At 34.4% G+C, this 20,745-nt stretch overlaps 3 protein-coding genes across 4 annotated transcripts; 1 reads left to right on the top strand and 2 right to left on the bottom strand.

Moving 5' to 3' along the window:
• Positions 1 to 587: 587 nt before the first annotated feature.
• On the bottom strand, positions 588 to 4,730 carry LOC122593721 (transketolase, chloroplastic). Its single transcript, XM_043766168.1, has 7 exons — positions 4,146 to 4,730; positions 3,229 to 3,319; positions 3,039 to 3,144; positions 2,674 to 2,956; positions 2,442 to 2,590; positions 1,973 to 2,126; positions 588 to 1,882 (listed from the first exon to the last, which is right to left on the bottom strand). Exons 1-7 carry the CDS (start codon positions 4,656 to 4,658, stop codon positions 923 to 925), a joined length of 2,256 nt encoding a protein of 751 aa, XP_043622103.1. The 5' UTR covers positions 4,659 to 4,730; the 3' UTR covers positions 588 to 922.
• A 5,731-nt stretch (positions 4,731 to 10,461) lies between these two features.
• On the bottom strand, positions 10,462 to 15,225 carry LOC122593802 (DNA repair protein RAD51 homolog 3). 2 transcript variants are annotated; one of them, XM_043766252.1, is made up of 9 exons: positions 15,051 to 15,225; positions 13,507 to 13,605; positions 13,235 to 13,357; positions 13,124 to 13,157; positions 12,980 to 13,050; positions 12,653 to 12,879; positions 12,442 to 12,573; positions 12,187 to 12,253; positions 10,462 to 10,813 (listed from the first exon to the last, which is right to left on the bottom strand). In XM_043766252.1, the coding sequence occupies exons 1-9, from the start codon at positions 15,160 to 15,162 to the stop codon at positions 10,638 to 10,640; spliced, it is 1,041 nt and encodes a 346-aa protein (XP_043622187.1). In that variant the 5' UTR covers positions 15,163 to 15,225; the 3' UTR covers positions 10,462 to 10,637. The 2 variants fall into 2 exon arrangements, with proteins under 2 accessions (XP_043622187.1, XP_043622188.1); XM_043766253.1 differs by having other exon boundaries at positions 13,507 to 13,590.
• Positions 15,226 to 16,274: 1,049 nt separating this feature from the next.
• Positions 16,275 to 20,575, top strand: LOC122593441 (ycf20-like protein). The gene is made up of 3 exons (XM_043765853.1): positions 16,275 to 16,382; positions 17,375 to 17,582; positions 19,524 to 20,575. Exons 2-3 carry the CDS (start codon positions 17,389 to 17,391, stop codon positions 19,915 to 19,917), a joined length of 588 nt encoding a protein of 195 aa, XP_043621788.1. The 5' UTR covers positions 16,275 to 16,382; positions 17,375 to 17,388; the 3' UTR covers positions 19,918 to 20,575.
• Positions 20,576 to 20,745: the final 170 nt, after the last annotated feature.

Genomic DNA, 20,745 nt, shown 5'->3' with positions numbered 1-20,745 from the left:
ATTGCAAGCTAACATTGCATTTGATACGATTGGTGTAGATATTAGGTAGTCGACTAGGTGTCTAGTTCTTTGACGTCGAAAGAAAATCGTCATGAAACTGATGTGGATGTCATGCTTTTACAGTTTTAGTAATATGACATTCATAATCGAATGTTATGTATTCAATTGTCTGGAAAAATATCTAGGTACTTGTATGGATGAAGTACTTTTAATATGCGACACAAATTTAACAAGATTAGATAACCTTACCCATTTTCTATGGCTTACATTCATCACCCAATCCATTCCTGAAAACTGTATCCTAAAAACTAACTAGTCCATTGAATTTCAAGACAAGGAAGGAAAACTAACTTCTTTTTCTCACAAATAGTACAATCAGTATTACATGTTTTCCTTATAAATTGAAAAGGGTCTGCTATAGATATGCTATACCATTTTACACAGAACAATGTGATGATAACTTATCTCTCATACATTATAAGTTGTTTTTTCATTGTGTACTACATAACAATTAACAACATTAAAAACTTATTGAGTATGTCGAGTTCAAGGGCGAAAAAAGTAGAATGTCAAAAAAAGGAGAGCAATTATGTAAAGATAACTTGTAATTATGCGGTTTAAAAATTGTACATTACTCAAAAGAACACCTCAATGATAATCAAACATATAGAATCACAAAACTTGGGAGAAAAATATGTTTCAATTTTGGTACAAATTCGTGAGATTTAATCCTTCAACATGTAAACAGTCTCTTCTTATCTTCGTCTAATTTGCAGGTAAGGTGTTCCGATGAAAAGCATCAAAGACTAAAAAACCGACCTTTATTGTTTATCCGAGCATTATGAAACAAGACACCGAAAACTAACAGTTGTGCTTTTGTAAGTTCCCTTAGCCCAGAAAAAGATGTCGGGTTTACACCAATCTAAAGAACTTCTTTAGCTGCTGCAATCACAGCTTCAGCAGTTATACCGTACTCTTTGTAAATCTTTCCTGCTGGTGCACTGGAACCCCATTTGTCAATCCCGATGGCCTTGCCTTTGCTTCCGACAATTTTTCCCCATCCAAAAGTCGATCCAGCTTCAATGCTAACACGGGCTGTTACAGCTGATGGAAGTACACTTTCCTTGTATTCATCAGATTGTTCATCAAAAAGCTCCCATGAAACAAAGGACACGACACGAACTGTTTTCCCTTCCTTTCTGAGTTCATCAGCAGCTTTAGCTGCAATTTCAAGCTCGGAACCGGTACCAACCAAGATAACATCGGGCTTGTTACCTGTTGAGTTGTCAGATATCGTGTACCCACCTTTTGCGGTTCCTTCAATTGAAGTTCCAGCCAGGTTGGGAAGTTTTTGCCTAGAAAGAGCAAGAATTGAGGGTCGTTTTCTGCTTTCAACTGCAACCTTGTAAGCTCCGGCTGTCTCATTTCCATCAGCTGGACGGAACATTAAGATATTGGGCATGGCTCGGAAACTAGCTAAATGTTCAATAGGTTGATGGGTTGGCCCATCTTCTCCTAGACCAATGGAGTCATGGGTCATGACATAGATGACTCCAGCTTCCGATAAAGCCGAGATTCTCATTGCACCTCTCATGTAATCAGTGAAGACAAAGAATGTTGCACAGTAAGGGACGAACCCGGGGCTGTGAAGCGCAATCCCGTTGCATATGGCTCCCATACCGTGTTCACGGACACCAAACCGGATGTTGCGTTCTTCAGGGGTGGCTTTTTGGAAATCACCGAACATTTTCATTAGGGTCATGTTTGATGAAGCAAGATCAGCACTTCCACCAACAAGACCGGGGAGAACCGGTGCCAATGCGTTAAGCATTGTCTGTGAAAGATTTCTTGTGGCATCACCAGGAGTTTCTGGGGTGTATGTCTACATAAACAAAAAATATATCGAATGTTACGGAAAGCACATATTTTCCAAATATTAATTGTTCATTATAATCAGTTTCAAAATACTCACAGGAAGAGCCTTCTCCCATCCAGCGGGTAATACACCATCAGCAATAGACTTCAACTCCGCAGCTTCTGCCGCATACTTCTTCTCATACTCTGCGAATTTAGCATTCCATTCGGCTTCAAGAGCTGCACCCTCGGGGGTATGGCGGCTCCAGTGCCTGCCAAAGAAATCAATATTAATAAACCCTAGTTCAGCACTTCAGATTGATTAGAGATAGAAATTTCAATTCATATACAGATGAATGGCTTGAATTGGTATGTGTAACTGTGTTTCATTTCTAACATGTGAAACGGCTACATTAATTATAATTAACTTCAAAGAACTAGATCAAAACCAAATTCCATGTCAACCCAAACCATCTCGGCGCTTCAAGAAAACCACCTGTTTTGACCCGGTACCCGTCCTGCCCATTTGCCACCTGTAAGATTGATCTAAGAAGAAAAAAACAGAAACTTGAGAATCTTTTGCTTACTTCTTTACATCCTCTGGAACATGGAATGGCTCATAAGGCCATCCAAGGTTTTGTCTGGTTGCATCTACTTCTTTTGCTCCCAAAGCTGCTCCATGGACACTGTATGAGTTAGCCTTGTTTGGTGATCCAAAACCGATTGTTGTTGTCACCTGCAAGTTAGCATAAAATCTCAGGAAACTCCAACAATACACCAAATTTCTTACAGCGATTGCATCATCTTATAATTACTAACCTTAATCAAAGTAGGCTTATCAGTCACAGATTTAGCTTCTTTGATGGCAGCACGGATCTCATCATAACCGGTGTTACCGTTCTTCACCCATATGATATGCCACCCAAGAGCCTCAAAACGTTTGTCAACATTCTCGGTGAATGCGATCTCAGTGTCACCATCAATAGAGATGTGGTTGTCATCATAGAAAGCAATCAACTTTCCGAGTCCCCAATGGCCAGCAAGTGAACAAGCTTCATTTGCAATCCCTTCCATTTGACAACCATCACCAAGAATACAGTATCTGAAAAGACAACGGAAAACACATTAATACTCTCTCAAAATCATTGGACTTGTAAATCACCAACTGAAAGTTGAATTCTTACGTGTAGTGGTCAACAATCTCAGCATCAGGTTTGTTATAACGTGCAGCTAAATGCTTCTCAGCAACAGCAAGACCAACAGCATTGGCAATTCCTTGACCAAGAGGACCTGATAATATCCAGATAATCGTTTAGAAGCATGATCAAATCCCTTAAGAACTCAGTATTTATACATATATATACAAATACTAACCAGTGGTGACTTCGATCCCAGGAGTTTCGAAGTTCTCAGGATGGCCAGGAGTTTTGCTTCCCCATTGACGAAATTGCTTCAAGTCCTCTTCCTGATTTAGGACATGACATATTAGTATCACACAATAGCACAAACAATATAAAGTTAATCAGTCATTAAAGACAAAAGGACCACTGTTTTGACTTGAAGAACCGATTCAAAGATCAATCAATTATCAAGATCTAAAGATCTTGCAAAATCAAAACTTAAAAGGTCCTTTTTTAACATTTGATCAAGCACTAAAGAACCTAAGAATTGGGCATAAAAGTCAACTTTGTTACACTTGTAGTAAAGTTACTTATTTGTGATAGAAATGCAAGACCAAAATGACCCCCTTCTTTCAACATACCAAAAGACACAAAAAACAAATCTTTTCCACACTAGATCCCAAACAAGTGGCATGTCTCCAAAAATCTAATATTTGTTGCCAAAAACCAGATCTAGAAACGGACTCAATCTACTTAAATATTGCAAGCATAAGAATGATCAAGATCTTAAATATCCCATAAAAATACAAACGTTTTAATACAAGTGTCACATCAAAATATAAAACGAAATTTTGAAGCACCTAGAGATAATCGACACTTGATAAACATAACTAGTAAAGAATTACAACCATCAAGACTATAGATTTTCCATTTCAATGCAATCTTTTCATACTAATTCACATAGAAATGCAAACTTTATATAAAAGAAACACACATAGAGATCATCCAAAGCATAACAGAAATCAAGAATTTAAATATTCACATTTAGAGCATAAAGACCCAAACTTTTTGAACTTAATCAAATACCCAGATTAACAAACACACAAATTAAGCATTAATTAGCACTAAAAAACTAACAAATGATCATACAAAAATAGAAAAGAGACTTACAAGGACAGAATCATAACCAGCAAGATGAAGCAGAGCATACTGTAACATACACCCATGTCCGGCGGACAAAACAAAGCGATCTCTGTTAAACCAATATGGGTTTTTCGGGTTATATCTCATAACCTCATCATACAAGATATGACCCATTGGTGCACAGCCCATGGGCAGACCCGGATGACCCGAATTAGCTTTTTCAACAGCATCAATAGCCAAGAACCTGATAGTGTTCACTGACTTGTCAACCAAAGCAGTTTCGGTCTTCTCTATCGTTTCCACGGCGGCGTTGGTGATCACACGGAGGCGCGTGGGTACCACGCGACCACGAGTGGATGGTATTTGTGAACGTGTAGCGGCGCGTGAGGATGATGTGGTGGAAGACTTTAGGCCGGAGAAAGTGGGCATAGATAGAGTTGAAATGGAAGTTGGTTGCTGGGTTGCAGCGGCGGTGGTGGTGGAGCCATGGCGGCGGACTAAGGCGGCTTGAGACAGAGTGAGGGAAGTAGAAGAAGCCATGGCTCTGTTTTTTTAATTTTGAGGGAGAAACTATGGTTTGGGAGATTCTTGTTATTATAGAGAGAAATGAAAGGGGCTTTATTTAAAAAGTTTATGTATATTTTTTTTGGAAATTTTGGATTGAAATATTGAGAGATTGGAGAGGGGTGGTTGAGGTGAATAAGGATGAGATGGACCCTTGGATGAAGTTGGTAAAATGATCTTAGCCATTGAGTGAGGGTAGGAAATGTATGTTTTGCCTTCAATTGCCAAGTTGGTTTTTGGATATTTGGATTGTTTTGATGTTGTGTTAGAAACTTATAAAATTGTTTAGGACTATTAAAGGTATATGCCATTTTGTTATTTGTGGTTTAATGCTATATACCTAAAAATAAGAAATTACTAACTTACTATATCATGACTTATGAGTAAAATGTGTTTCTATCACCCTATGTAAGCTCAAGAATTTTTTAATTTGATTGACTTCGGTTCAAGTTTTTAAGAGAAGTATTTGGCTTGATTTGGAGTTCAGGGACATGTACCATATGGACTATTTTTAACATGCATAAGTTATGCTCCATGGTAACCTTGAAACCTTTAGAAATGTCAAGGTAAGGTTGTTAATTACGTGAATATATCAAAACATAATTTAGGTTTTTGGCTATAGATTCTTCGGTGTTTGGATAGATAAAAGGAAAAAAAGTCATACTAAAATCACACAAAAGGATGGTCTAACTTTAATTATAGCCATTTTTAAAAAATGAAACTATTACTGTAACTAGTACTATATACTTTTACCCCGAACTCCCTTAATCACCTACCATTGCCACCCTTGACAAAAATAATCGTAAACAAAGTTATTGATAATAATATTAATAAGGAAAATGTTATAAATCTCGAATCCTTTATATGATAGGGCGTGCATCATGTACAAAAGTAACAAAGTGCTCTACTTTTATTAATAATTTTAAATTTAACATTTTTGCTACAAAATCCATCTTTAAACAAATACGTCTGTTAAAATAGAATGAATAATATAATTTTTACAGTTTAAATATAAAATTTATTAAAAATATTGTTTTACGAGTATTTTTTTTAATGATAAATGGTATGTTCGTGTCTAAATTATTTTTTCCCACGTTTTGGGTATCTTAAGTAAAATTTTGTTTTATGGAGTTAGTTTCGATTCAGACGTGTTGGAGACAATATTAACCAGCGATTTGCTGGACTTTCAACCCCTCCTCATAGAAAATACGTTGAGATAAGAAACCCAATAATCGAACCCGATACCTTAGGAAAAACTCACCTCCGAGACCCACATAGTGGATTTAGAAGATACCCTATCATAGGATAAAATAAATAAAATTGATCAGGTTTCCTTTTAATCATCAAAGTCTTACTCGTAATTAGTAGCACATCTTAGAGCTACCAAATACCAAACCAATTAGCATGACTTTTAAAACCGTAACAATCAAATGCGCAACAATCATAGTGCTTTTCCTTTATTTATGTTTATGCGTTCTATTTAGGTACTTTTTAATTATTGGCTTTGTTTGACGAAGTAGGTGATAGCGTGTATTTATTGACTGGTTTTGGTGAAATATCATAAAATGATAAATTATTTTACAAGGAAATGCATGTGTATATTTTCTAATTCTATTCAAAAACTTCCTTAGCAATACGGACTAACAATTACTCAGTATTGTCTGTGCAATGCGTGACAACAAAAATCAAAAGAATTATTGTGGAAAAAAGTTTATTATGTGAATTGCAAGAGAGAAATAATTTTCATATATATTAAGTTCTTAAAGAAATAAAAAACTCTAAAACACCTTCTATTTTACCGAAAATTCATACTTAACACTTTATTTATATACCTTTTAGTTGGAAGCCTGAAACTAGATACATTCTGCGCGATACGTTGATGATGGTGATAACGGCGGCGATGTGATTGTAGCGGTGCCTAGTGGTGGTGGTGAGTAGTGTAAGTTATTGATGTAGTTATGTAAATATAATTAATGTAAAAAAGAACAATGTGGTTATTTTAAAAGTTACTCCGTAAAAGATAGATATTTTAAATTAGTTTATTAAAGACTAACATTTTACCCATGCAATGCGGCGGCGGTGTGATGGTGGAACGGTGTGGTGGTGGCGGCGGCGGTTGGTAGTGGTAGTGGTGCGACAGGTGGTGACGTTGTGGTTTATTGTAAAAATAATTACTGTAAATGGGGTAGTGTAGTGATTTTAGGAGTTGATGAGTTTATGTTGTAAAATGTTAATTATTTTATTAAGAATATTATAGGTATTTTAAGTGGAGATGTTTAAATTAATGAATAAAAGAGTGCAAATTAATTAATTCGCATGGGACATTTTATGAGAGAAAGTGTTGAAAATTAATATGAGAGAGAGAGTATGATAATTTTTATAAAGTAGTAAAGATATTTTTGATAGATTATACGTTTTAAGCGTTTTATTTGTTAGGATAATTGTAAGTTAAAAATGTGGTGAGGGAAAATAGTTTTAAGAGAGCATAGATGAGTTGTTAACTTTTTATTTTTATTTCTCATAAGTACTCTAATATCTGATGGTTGACCATTTATAATGATCGATTATATATCATATGTTATAATCTATTATTATACAAGACAGATGGAAACAATTTGACATATAAAAATAAGTTTTGTCGGGGTAATATTGTCATTGCTCATGGCTGCGATTATATGAAAGCATATAATATGACACATTAAATTATTAACAACATGAAGTAATCGTCCTTAAACTGTTATAAATTACAAGGTATGTCGATAAAAACAAGGAATAGTTTGATCATACTAAGATGATAATATCTAAGATTTATAACTAAGACAATGACTAAATTTGTGAAAGAATTAATTAACCCTCAAATTGTATGGATCATTAATATTACTGTTACTTTGTTTCATCATCCAGTGATCAAGCGAACGATAACTATATTAATACCGATAACGACGTTTTTAGAAGATTGGTATAATATTAAAAACAATAATAGAAAAAAATGACAATAAAAATATATTTAATATTATACGATGAGTTTATGTTTTACAAATAATTATGGGTTCATGAGCCGGGAGTTAAAAGACACAATTTTTTTAAAGGGAACATGTAGTATTCATCTGATGGTTAAAAAAAAACAAATGGTAAAAATAAATGAAGGTGGCATGCCCATGTGAAAAAAGGAATATTAAAACTTTTTTGTGAAAGTAAAACCGGTACAGTTTAAAATGAAATTCTTACTATAAAATTGTAAGAGATTAAATCTTTTCATATACAATGATTTTAAAAGAAAATAAAAATAAAAAACGTTAAATAAATTTACAGTGAAAAAAACTTAACCATTTTTTAAAAAAGGGTAAAAATTACTTTTGTGTGAAAATGAAACCCATACAGTTTAAATGAAATCCTTAATGTAAAATTATAAAATAGCAAAGCTTTTGGTGTAAAATAACTTTAAAAGAAATAAAATAAAATAAAAAGGTTTGAAAAAGTTACATAAATTTGTGGTGATAAAAATTTAACCGTTTTAATAGAAAAAGGTAAAAAATAATAGTATAAAAAACAATGAATAAAGTTACATAAACTTGTGGTGATAAAAATTTAACCGTTTTAATAGAAAAAGGTAAAAAATAATAGTATAAAAAAAATGAATATATGGACCCCACCAAAATAAAATAAAATAAAAAACACAAAGTTACTATTCTTTGCATGGATTACGAGACTTTGTTTTTAATATATATATATATAATTTTGCATTGAACGTATAAGTATTTTTTTTTTTTGTTTTATATACTAATTTTTATATTGATGATGTTGTAAAACCTATGTATTTGATACAGATCTAAAATCTAATAAATAACTAAGTGACGGCCACATATTTACATCAGCAATTAGCCAATGACCTTGTGTTTTGCATGCCATGTAAAGACGTTTTATAAACATGTCTCTTGAGAACGGAAATTGGGTCACAAATACAAAATTATACAATCATCATCATATACATACATATAGCTTTATATCTGTCTAACGAATTTATTTCTAGACTATCAAAGGCTCAAAGCATTTGTGAATCCTACTACCATATAGCAGCAATGCAATGTTTATGTCGTTTGGGTTAAGCCCGGTTAACATGTAACAAAATATCAGTCAGGAACATGTTCCATGGATTAAAAAGACATACCAAAATTGTATAAAATTGCGGTATAGAATTTACATGACAATATTCCAAAAAGAAAGGATATTGATAAACAGAAAGTGCCTCTTTAACTAACTAAAGTTACTTTCACTTGAGTTAAGATTCATAAGTATTATTATAAATTTCTAAATTTCAATGAAAAAGCTAGTAAAAATGTAAAATGCTAAGGATTCGGACACTATTTATGTTAATCCTGACCAAATTGGGCGTCCCACTTAGGGCACTAAGGGCGCGTTTGGTTCACAGAATGTTTTTGGAAGGAATGGAATCTTTCGAAGGAATTGGAATTTGAAGGAATGGAATTTGACGGAATGTTCTTGATTTTTTGAGAATTCAAGTGACGGAAGGAATCAAATTCCTTCCTCTATCCCTAAGGAATGGAGATTCCATCAAATGATGGAATGTTTACAGTCATACAGAATGAGATTCCTCCTTCTTTGAACAACTAAACGCACTAAGGAATGGAATTGAATTCCAATTCTATCAGATTCCATCAAATTCTGTGAAACAAACGCGACCTAATAGTTTGAAGACTTGAAACAACTGAAACTATGTTAATGAGGCAGCCGGCAGCCCCAACAAAACCAATTAGGATGTGAAAATCCTACCATTAAAGATGAATCTTCTACATGATGCTTTGTCTGTCGAAGGACATAACCTAGAAGACTAGATATCTAGGTTTAGTTTAGTGGTTTTGAGAATTCTGTGAGAGGTTTAGGATTAGGTTAGCTAGGCGACCTAAGTTTCTTTGTTCCGTAAACTAATTAGATATCGCTATCTTTCTTGGGCCCATCGGGCCCTATAGTCTCAGTCAATTCCTATTTGTATGTAATTTTATCTTGGTTGTTTTCTTACCACTTATTTGAGTTTCTTGTAGGTGAATTCGTTTATTATGTTTATTTATGTATATGTATGCTCAAACATGTGCTAAGGTATTGTTAGGTCGCATGTTTGTTGCCCTCCAAGGTAGCCAGACTAACTCACACTCTCGGCGGACAAGTATGGTATCTAAACACTTTAAACTTCCTGACTCTTACATCCTTGTGGCCGGAGGTCCTTATGGAAGCAGTCTCTCTACCTTAGGGTAGAGACATTGACTGTCTACAGCTTACCTCCCCATACCCTACACAGGAATTGAGTACTGTTGTTGTTGTTGTTGCTTCTTCTACATTAAAACTCACCAAAGGCATAACTACTTAAACTTTAATATAGATACTCGTATATTAAAATGGTATGTGGTATTCTTGGAGCAACTGAAACTATTAGATCTGTAATTTATAAACATAAAGAAATCATGGAAACTATGCTCTTTCGATAAGTAGTCAAACATTGCTTTTTTTCACCAACCTCTCAGGCTTTCATCACCACCTACCACTACCAAACCTCCACCAAATAAATCATAATAATAACAACACTGGTTTTAACAATAATTATAAGATCACACTTTATTTTCACTCTTAAAGCCTGGCTTAAGAATATATGCGTAATTAAGATTATCATATTTACTAGTTCCCTTAAGTGCACTATGTTTGGTTATTTGTAAGTTGTAACAGTTCATAATTTGGTCCTGCAATCTTCTTACAAGACAATACAGAATACAAAATGTTAATATCGTTAATGTTAATTAGTTAAATAGATATTGTGAGTACACTTATTAACCTGGACAACTAGTAATGGACTTTAAAAAAAAACATGGTTTTAGCTTATAATAATATCATATACAAAAAATTTGCAGAACAAGACATGTTACTCTATCCAAGTATGCCATTAACTTACATGTTTTTAACTCTTTTGTTGTCTGAAGTTGAGTTCCTGATTCCCTTGGCTGTCACAGAATAAGGTGCAGATGCTGATCGGAGAGAGGGTGACTTGTCAATGTATGCATAGCGTTCATTGCCATTCCAATGCAAAATGATCCGGTTTGTGGAGGCATGCGACCAACTATCACCTGTAAATATCAAATAAGTGTGAACAGCCCATATAACAAATGTGCTAAATTGTGCAATCAGAGGGAAAACAAAGTATTTCATGTTTTCCATGAGAAAAGATTTGACATTTGGAATTAGTTTAACGGATAATGACCTGTGAGTGTAGCTAGCTAAGCCAAAATGTCTATGTAATGTAACCATCTTTAAGTCGTCTATGCAATGCAACGAAAAACGTATTTGTGTGTATGTGATGCATGTAACCGGCTAATCTATAGGTTACCCATCACCATTGCTGAGGTGGAGCTTTGACCCAGATTTTATATTATCTTAAAACACAATGACATATTCACATACATCCATTTTCCCCCAAACAACCATTAGTTCCCCGATCACCAAACAACCACAAACTAGATATAAATCAACAAACTCAAGGCATATTTCGAATTTTTGACAGATTAAACGTGAGACCTTGAGTAGTGGTGGGGAAGGAAGAGCATGTTGTTGATATGAGTTTGGTGGTGAGGAAGAAATAGTAAGCTCAGAACTTTGTGTTCATCACAACCCCTAACTTGATTATCGTAGACAAGATTACCAATGAATTTTGATTACTATTGTGGTGGCAGTGTGGCACCGATGAAAAATTCCGGTCAACGGCAACAAGGGTGGCGGTGGAAGAGCAGCAGCCCCATCATCACCGTAAGAAAAATTTGGCCATAGACCTATACATATTCCTATTAATATATATACATATACATCTATACATACTCCGATTTATATACATTTAGATCTATACATACACACCTATAGATCTCCCCCACCGTAATTCCAGCGACAATTTTTGTTGGCGGCTGCGAGGTTTATAAAACAAGAAGCAACAGCAGCAATTGTTTTGTCTCTTCACGAGGCACCACCACGAACCACCACTACTATCGGTAATCACTTGCACCACCACACACCACCACCTCACTCTCATCTCTCAGCTTTATTGTCATTCTGATATATGTGTGTGTGTATATATATATATATATATGATTTTGTGAGAATGTGAAGGTGGAATCGGGTTGGGATTGTGAAGGTGTTATTAGGGTTTATAGATTTCGAGTAGTACATATTGTGGAATGGAAGGATGAATGGAATACCAGAGATATAGATATGATTTCGGGTAATACATATTGGGTCAAAGCTCCACCTCAGCAAACCACATATTATAAAAATAAAAGGAAAAAAATTGGTGACCGGTAACCTATAGATTAGCCGGTTACATACATCACATAGACACAAATACGTTTTTCGTTGCATTGCATAGACGGCTTTAAAGATGGTTACATTACATAGACATTTTGGCTTAGTTAGCTACACTCACAGGTCATTATCCCTTAGTTTAACAAGTTACCGAGTGCAAGGGCTAAATGGAATGAGCCGTCTGAGTACTTGGTGGTCACTTGATTTAAGAGAACAATCTGCACAAAAGAAAGAATCAAAATAAATACACCATCTACATAGGATTACAGGACTATAGCTTTAAATGAATACTACCGGCTCAGAATAACCACAAAGGAATGGAACTGCGATTAATTAAGATTTAGGAATGACTTACTAAAACATCCCAGGGATCTTATAAGAGAAGTGATATGGGACATTATCTTACCGCAACTCCAAATTTTGTGGCAAGTTTCATCAACTTCAAGGCCATTCCACCAAGTACTCTTGTCCTGAGAGCCATGTCATCAAAATCTTGACGGAAGTGAAATGTGATGCTATCAATTATAACCACCTTAACCTGTAAATATAACATAGACAATTGTATTAAGGGCCATAACATATGTGAAGAAGTCTCCTAAAAGAGTACTGGTATATACATCTTTATGCTCTGTGATGAACTTCTCTAAGTAATTGATGAGAGCAATTTGCTCGGTATAACTGCATACACGAAAGTAAAATATATTCTCAAGAAAATCTTTGGGCTGCATCTTAACTTCACATGCTTGAGATCCCTTGTGATACAAACGACTGTATTCTACCATGTCATCACCACAAGCTTCTGCAATTTGTAAAGCACGTTCAACCATGAAGCTACCTTCGGTATCTAAGATCAGAAGACACAATGTTAGGCTTTCATAAAACGACATAAAAACAGACTTATGGTAAGTGTTAAAAGGTAGATACACAACGGACTGGAAACTTACCTATGTAAATGGCCTTGCCTCCAAGTCCACCATAATCATACGGGATCTGAACATTTACTGCAAGTTGAATTCTGTATCTCGTGTTAGCAACACGATAAGAAACGCAAACAACATGACCGACAAAAGACAACTGCTAACTTATACCCGAGTTGTGTTTTACCGATGCCTGGAACTCCACCTAATCAGGAAGCGAACAAAAACCACAGATCATTAAAAGAATCAAAATTGACTAAAAAAGTATCTGAAATAACGAACCAATTTCAGTCACTTCTTTGCAGCTTATTCCTCCACCCAAAATGTTATCCAAATCAGCACATGATGTAGTAATACGCATCAGGGTTTCTTCTTCCTGCAGCATATCCCAGGCACTCTGGGCGCCTACACGAAATGGTTACCACAATCACAAATTCACAATCATACAGTTTAGTGCATTAAAGGTAGAGGTTTCACAATTTATTCTGCTGAATCTTTGTGTAGAGCAATATATATAGTGATTAACTATAAAGAATCTAACTAAGAGGGCATACCATTGACAATAGTAAGACTGCTACTGGTGCTCTCCAACCTTGTACCATCTGATACATTCTTTAGAATTTCAAGTGCCTCCGTTTCTGAGATTTTCAGTTCTGTTTCAATGTATGCAACAAAAAAAATGAAGGAAATTGTTATGCTGGAAGTAACATACAATATATTGCAAGTTTGCAACAACCACAGAAAGAGGTGCTCTGGCAATATATTGTACGTTAAAGATGGCTCCAATGGGCCCTGGGTGTCCAAAACTAGGATGTACATGCTAAATTAGGATATACAGTCCAAAACTAGAATATACATGCTAAATTTCACTTCTCCTCAAGACTCAAGTTAATGCATAACTAAAGATCATGCCCAACTTGCAATGTATATAGTCAATTTGACTTTCACATAACGGTTCGATGGAATAGAGGCCAACTATGATGCTATCAGATGTGAATTAGATGAATAAGAGAATCCTTTGAAATCTGAAGAATGCAATCTTGAACAAAATGTTAGTCAAATTCAATATATTTTGGTTATCACAATAGAGCCTTATTAAGTTGTTTGTACAGACGACAGGTTCTCTGGAACCCTTATTCCATGTCATCTTGCATATACATATACATCAGTCACGATCAAAATATGGACAGCAATGTCCAAGTGACTGGTATGCAGAGCACACATAAACTGAATGACTATGAGATGTAATTGTTACAGGATATTTGTTATGATAAGTTTGAATAACAAATTAGGAAAATAAACCTTTTATGTTATTTCTTGTAAAAAGGACTAATTTTTGTTGCTTATTCTCAATAAAAGTAACGAATAAGAACTTCTTTCTTCTAAATTATGTATGCCATATATGCCATAGTTATTAATTTTTGAAACCCTGGTAAAAAGACTAAACACAAGGGCCGAAAGGGAAATTTAGGCCCCCTTATTACTAACGTAGTAACGTTGACGAAAAAGAAAATCTCTAATGGGGTATATCAGTTATCACTGCCTTAGAACACATGCTAATCAGATATAGCCCGTGACCCGTGCATGATAATAGAGCTTTTATAACCAACCCTTAATTGTTATTACCATCAAAAGAAACTACTCAAGAAAATACTGTAAGCTAAAAGAAAATTAAACTAGCACTTGATTCTAACCCTATAAGAGTAATGGGTAAAGACTTTGTCTAGGGATTACAGTTACATGTGTGTATAATCACATTCACACATCAATGTAGTAACTTCTTTATTCTCAAGAGACTCCCACATCATTTGTGTAAAAAAAATGATACAACTTTTGGCGACAAATAAGCACCTTACAAAAACCTTGTTTACACCCGCCTACACTGTTAACTCTATCAATAAACACTTGTAAGCTGTAACACAAAACCTTAGTTCAAATAACACAATAACATTTATAATAACAATAACGATAATATTAATAATGAAAAAAAAAGTGATGATAGTTAAGTAGACATTTTATCAAACAGTTGGTGAGCAAAATCTTTTTTTTTATAAAAAAGGAAGAAAAAAAAAAAGAGGATAAAGTGAAAAAAGTAGACCTCTGGAAAGCTGAGAAGGGGGGATAGAAGAAAGGGAAGCAATGGAAGTGTAGCCTGCAGATATTAATTTCCCTTTCTGCGATGCTGCTAACGGCAATTTCACCACCTCCATTTTTCTCTCAATTTTCCCGCCAATCCAATCACCTTTGTTTTAAGTTTTTGAAGAAGATGATTTTTGACATTTTGTGGACTGGCTTTTACAATGAGTTTTTTATTTTTTTTTTAAATAATTTTATTCCTTGGAAATCATAAAACTTAGATCTATCATTTACATGACTAATTAAATCTTTCATTGGTGTTACGCGTTTAGCATCTAGTATGGTTAAACAATTATTTAATTTTCTTAATAAAATATTCTAAAAATCCTCTTAACTATCGGTGGTACCATATGGAAAAATCAATGAGCAAAATTAGAAAAGAGAATTAATGGATATCACATATCACCTTCTTAGAGTGTTAAGAGAATTTTTAAACTATTTTATTAAAAAGAATTAGTCATTTTCCATTTTTTAAATTTATTTTATTACTCATGCTAACAATCAGATAACTAATCTAACATTAAAAAAACAACAAATAAAAGAATACTTTTTAAATAATACTTAATAACCTTTTCAAAAGGATGCAGATTTTTATCTTTATAATAATAATAGTAAAAAGTTATATTATAAAAATAGTTTTTAAATAAATCTTATGTGACAATAACAATAATTCTCACTTCTCTATTTATTTTATTTTCTAATTGATTTATTATTTCAATATCAAACTATTATCTATCAATAACAAAAATTACATTTATTTTTTAACATGTGCTCATTCCATCTTATATTATTAAATGTTTATTTTTGATTTGTTAATTTTTTATTTTATTTAATTTTGATTATAAATATCTTTATTTATGGTTAATAACAGGTTATATCAATGAAAAGTAGGTTTAAACTTTAATCTGTTCATATATTTTATATAAAATGTTAACATAAAAAAAAAAATTTACGGTCAAAGTTGAAAGTAAAATACGTACAAGTTAAAATTGAAGCGACCGAAAGATTATTTTTTAAAACTTTAAAAAATCTATTCGTGTAAGAACCCAAGTTTGTAAATTTTTGTTTTATAATTTGTTTGTAACACTAAAGTCTCTATAAAATTAAATTATGAAAAATGTAAAATCTAAAATAGTAAATGAGAAAGATTTATTATTGTGGATCCAGTCGTTAATTTGTCCAAAAACACACACACCCACAGGATCCGGATTCCCGTCTTTCCCAGTAGGTATCCCCTCCTATACTTCATCATCTTATCCCTGACTGGACTACTAGATTCATTCACCATCTTCAGGTACCAATCTTCTTTCTCCATCCATCATTTCTATATATATGTAATCGTATGTAATAATTGTTATTAGTTAAATTATTATTTGAGGTGGACTCATCATCAAGTTATACTAATAGGCTGTAAGTTCCAGTAACTGTGTGGATACTTACTTATTAGCCTTTCAGGAATTATATATTCACCCATACAGACATGTTTAGCCTAATTCACCAAATTGGAGTTTTGTAATTGAAGTTTAATGATGCATTTTATAGTGTCTTGTCTTGTTAATTGGCTCCTATTACATTTGTAATACCCCATTTGTACGTACCTCACCATCGACAAAATCACTAGTTTCCTTCGTGACCCATTCATTGCAATAATCCATAGAGATTGGATCAATGACATTTCTACTATGCATAAACAGGTAAACCAAAGAGGTTTTCTCTCTTCAAGTTACCTGGGGAGGGCGGGTCTTTAACTCAAATGTACGCAGCGATATACCTGCAACCGTTTCCAAACCCTTTCCCTACTTATCCCCTTGATGTTTGCCTAGGATTTTCAAACTTGAGATCTCTGACTATGACATTTGCACTAGCCCACCTTGGTGGTGGTTAGTATTGCCAATAACTCTATAGTCGTTGTAGATGGAACAAAAATAGGCGTCATGGTATATAATAGATTGGAGACTTTAGGTTTAGATAACATATTTACGCTGGGCCAAAAAGGCCAGCGCATCAAGCCATACGCAACTCAGCTGGTAGTTCTGGAGAGGTGGTTGTAACTTGAAACAAAGTGAGAAGAGTTAAATAATTGAAAGAATAAACTCCCCTTTATGTTTTCCGCCTTAATTGTTGGTCTGTTACGCTACGATAATAAAATAGAAAAATGTTAACACTTTCTAGACCTTTTATAATTTGAATGTACTGACTACCAATGGTATATTGTTTACACCCGTCTTGGTGCCAAATGTCAGTTGGTACCATTCTCTATTGTATTTAAGTTGTATCAGAATACAGTTGCAGGTTCTTGCATGGTGCCGGCAACTCTAATGCCATCATCTGGCTACCTTGATAAGCTTTGTACCACTGGATATTTACAATCAAATGTTTCATCTGTCCATTTTTCATCCGACCTTTTAAGAAATTCACCCTCTTACAGGAAGACATTGTATACTCGGTTTTGGATCTTCCATTTGACACAGCCACTCTTCATCAAGGACCTGAAGTGAGTAAAAATCTTCTTTGTCGATGGACTGTGTTAATTGCATTGTGTAGACTAGTATATACATTTGTCGTCAACTTACTGCTGAAACACACTGCTTTAGATCACTGTCAGAACATTCACTTATAACCAATTTGAGCAAAGGATACATTGAAGCATATGTGGTTTAAGATTATATACAACTTAATCTAGGATAACTTCTTGACTTACCACTAATTTGCTGATGTAGTTGATTTTGGTTGTATACTAGTGAGGGATATGCAGTACGCACCAAAGGGCTTTAGGCCTAAAGGTTCGAGTTGCCCTGACAACCAAAAGGTTCTGTATTCTAGTTCTGCTTGGTACAGATGTGTGTGTGTGTGGGGGGGGGGGGGGGGGGGGGGGGGGGGGGGGGGGGGGGGGAGGGTGAAATCTTAATCTTAGAATGGAAAGAATTTATTTTTCAGTCTACCATTCTGACTAATCCAAGTCATAGGTTCGAACCCTAATTCCCGTTTAGGGTTGCCAGAGCCAGCCAGGTTTTCATGAAAAAGGCATGATCGTCTTCCAGCAATATCGCGTGAGTGAAGAAGGGCAATGTCGGGGGGGGGGGTGGACTTGTGGGGATATCCGTCATTCAGAAAAGAAAAAAAAACAGTTGTGAGGGGTGTAGTCAAACACTATCTCTTAACTCTGAGTTTTGTTGAATGTTGTATTTCTTTTCGGATGAACAAAGTAGATTTTGAGAAATATACCAGTATATATATATATATATTCACTCCGGTGAGAACACTTTTAAAATAAGAACGGTGAGAACACTTAAAAACATCATTTTGATGCATTAAAAGTCCATAAAACTAACATAGTGCTTAACTAATTATCATTATTTAAGTGTTTAACAACACATTGATCCGTCAAAATCGAAAAAATCACGTTTTTTGTTTTGTGCATCCATCTTGGATGCATATTCATCAAAATGATGCATCCAACAAAAAACGTGATTTTTTCGATTTTGACGGATCAATGTGTTGTTAAACATTTAAATAATGATAATTAGTTGTGCACTGTGTCAGTTTTATGGACTTTTAATGCATCAAAATGTAGTTTTTAAGTGTTATCATTTTAATTTGGTTCTCATTTGATTGTCACCCTATATATATATAGGGTAGAGATCCAGAGAGAAGGTTCTTAAGGAGAGAAGGTTATAATTATTTTTTTTTAGATTCTTTTTTCTTTTTTTCACTTTTTATATTCTTTTTTTAATTAATTCAATCCATAAAAAAAATTTAAAAAATAAATAAAAATAAAAAATTTCTAACCCGAGTTAGTGAGTTATACTTTTAAGGATACAATACGGGTTTCGCCCTTATGGATATTAATAAGGGGTAGCTGGTGGGAGTGATAGGTCATAGGGGGTGATCGATGATGGGATGATCTACCTAACGGGCTTCGCCTTTAGCTATTATGGCTCCGCCATAAGCCGAGAGGCTTCGCCTATAGCTTACGGGCTACGCCCTTTGGAAAAAAAATATATTTTTATAAATTTTTTATATTGAATAAGTTAATTAAAGAGAGAATGAAAAAAGTGAAAAAAAAAAGAAAAAAGTTTAAAAAACAAGTTAAAAAAAATTAAAAATGAACCTTCTCACCCTTCTCTCCTTAAGGTACCTTCTCATTTGATCTCTATCCTATATATATATATATATATATATATATAGGTAATTTGTGTAATATATGCGCTTCGAATAAATGTCGATGTTGTGTTGTGACTCGGATCGGGTAAAAGTGCTAGCTAAAGTCGTACTCCATCTTTCTCACTGACATTGCAACTAATAAAATTTTGGTAATTTAAACTTAATCCAAGACCATTTTTCTTAAATCATATGATCAGTCAAGTGTTCCAAGTCTCATCTATTAAGGGAATTTTAAAGTCCTCTTATTTGATGATGGTTATTTGCTGCATAGGAAGATGACATGGCATATAAGAAGCAACGCAGAAGGCAGTGCATCATCCACAAATAATAACAGCAACGGAACTAGACTCATAAGGACCATTAGAGCCTTTCAAGTTAGAATAAATGCACGAATTAAAGACTTGAGAAAGGATCTTCCCATGAAACTGCTATTTTTCTTGACGGGTTTCTATTGTTCAACGGCATTTGCTACTGTAATAGGGCAAACTGGTGACTGGGATATTCTTTCTGCTGCTTTGGCTGTGGTTGTGGTGGAGGGGATTGGGGCCCTTATGTACACAGGATCACTTCCTTTATTTGGGAAGGTAAGAAACGTGATTACCATGTTCAATTATTGGAAAGCTGGCCTTTGTATGGGTCTTTTTCTGGATTCTTTCAAGTATTAGAGATGTCTTGTTTCTCAACAATTCCGTTGGTAACAACGGCATTTTCTGCCCTCCAAGTACAGGGATAATATTATGGCCGTGGTGTTTAATATTGATGGAAATTCTTGGATGTGATCCTAATCAATTCGTTTGGAGTGGATTTCATGAAAATGTTGTACTTGACACATTAGAGTATCTCATGGTTCAAGAAATCTTGCTAACTTGATTCTGCTAGTGAAATATGCGATTAGTGTTCTCTCTTTGGATCCTTCAAGATGATGTACAAGTTATTTTTTTGAGGTGGGGTTGCCAAGATAAAACCATGATTTGGCATAAAGAAAGGCAAGACAGAAATCAAAGATACTGAGAGGCAGTGCAAACCCTCAGTCTCAATTTTGGATTTGGCCCGGCCATGTTGCTAGATTTTGCTTGATCAGAGGCTTGAGTTATAGACGAAATGCAGATGAAGTATAATGAAGTGCCTACACACCGCCAATTTGTTTGTAGGATATATTTTGTACACAGATAGAAAGCAGATACTAGTTCCTAAGTTTTGATGATTCAATTGAATATTCCATGTAGTCCTGTACAGCTTCTTTCATAAGTAGTTTCAACTTGTGATGTTTCTAGAGGCGACAAGTTTTGACCCATATACATATGAATTGGTTAGAGTTGACAATTTTTGACCCAGTTGTGTGCGTTCAAATGTATGCAAAATGTATAGTCGTTCAAAAGGAATGGGTTATTTCCTTTTCAAGATTGTAATGAACATCCAAGCTTGGCATATTCTTCACTGACTTCCAATATCCATGCTTTTAACGAGAAGATGAACTTGAAAAATAGGCACAC

The sequence above is a fragment of the Erigeron canadensis genome, chromosome 3 (genome assembly GCF_010389155.1).
Source record: "Erigeron canadensis isolate Cc75 chromosome 3, C_canadensis_v1, whole genome shotgun sequence".
Taxonomy (NCBI): Eukaryota; Viridiplantae; Streptophyta; class Magnoliopsida; order Asterales; family Asteraceae; genus Erigeron; species Erigeron canadensis.
The sequence above is the reverse complement of the archived record's forward strand: the minus strand, read 5'-3'. Positions and strand labels throughout refer to the sequence as shown.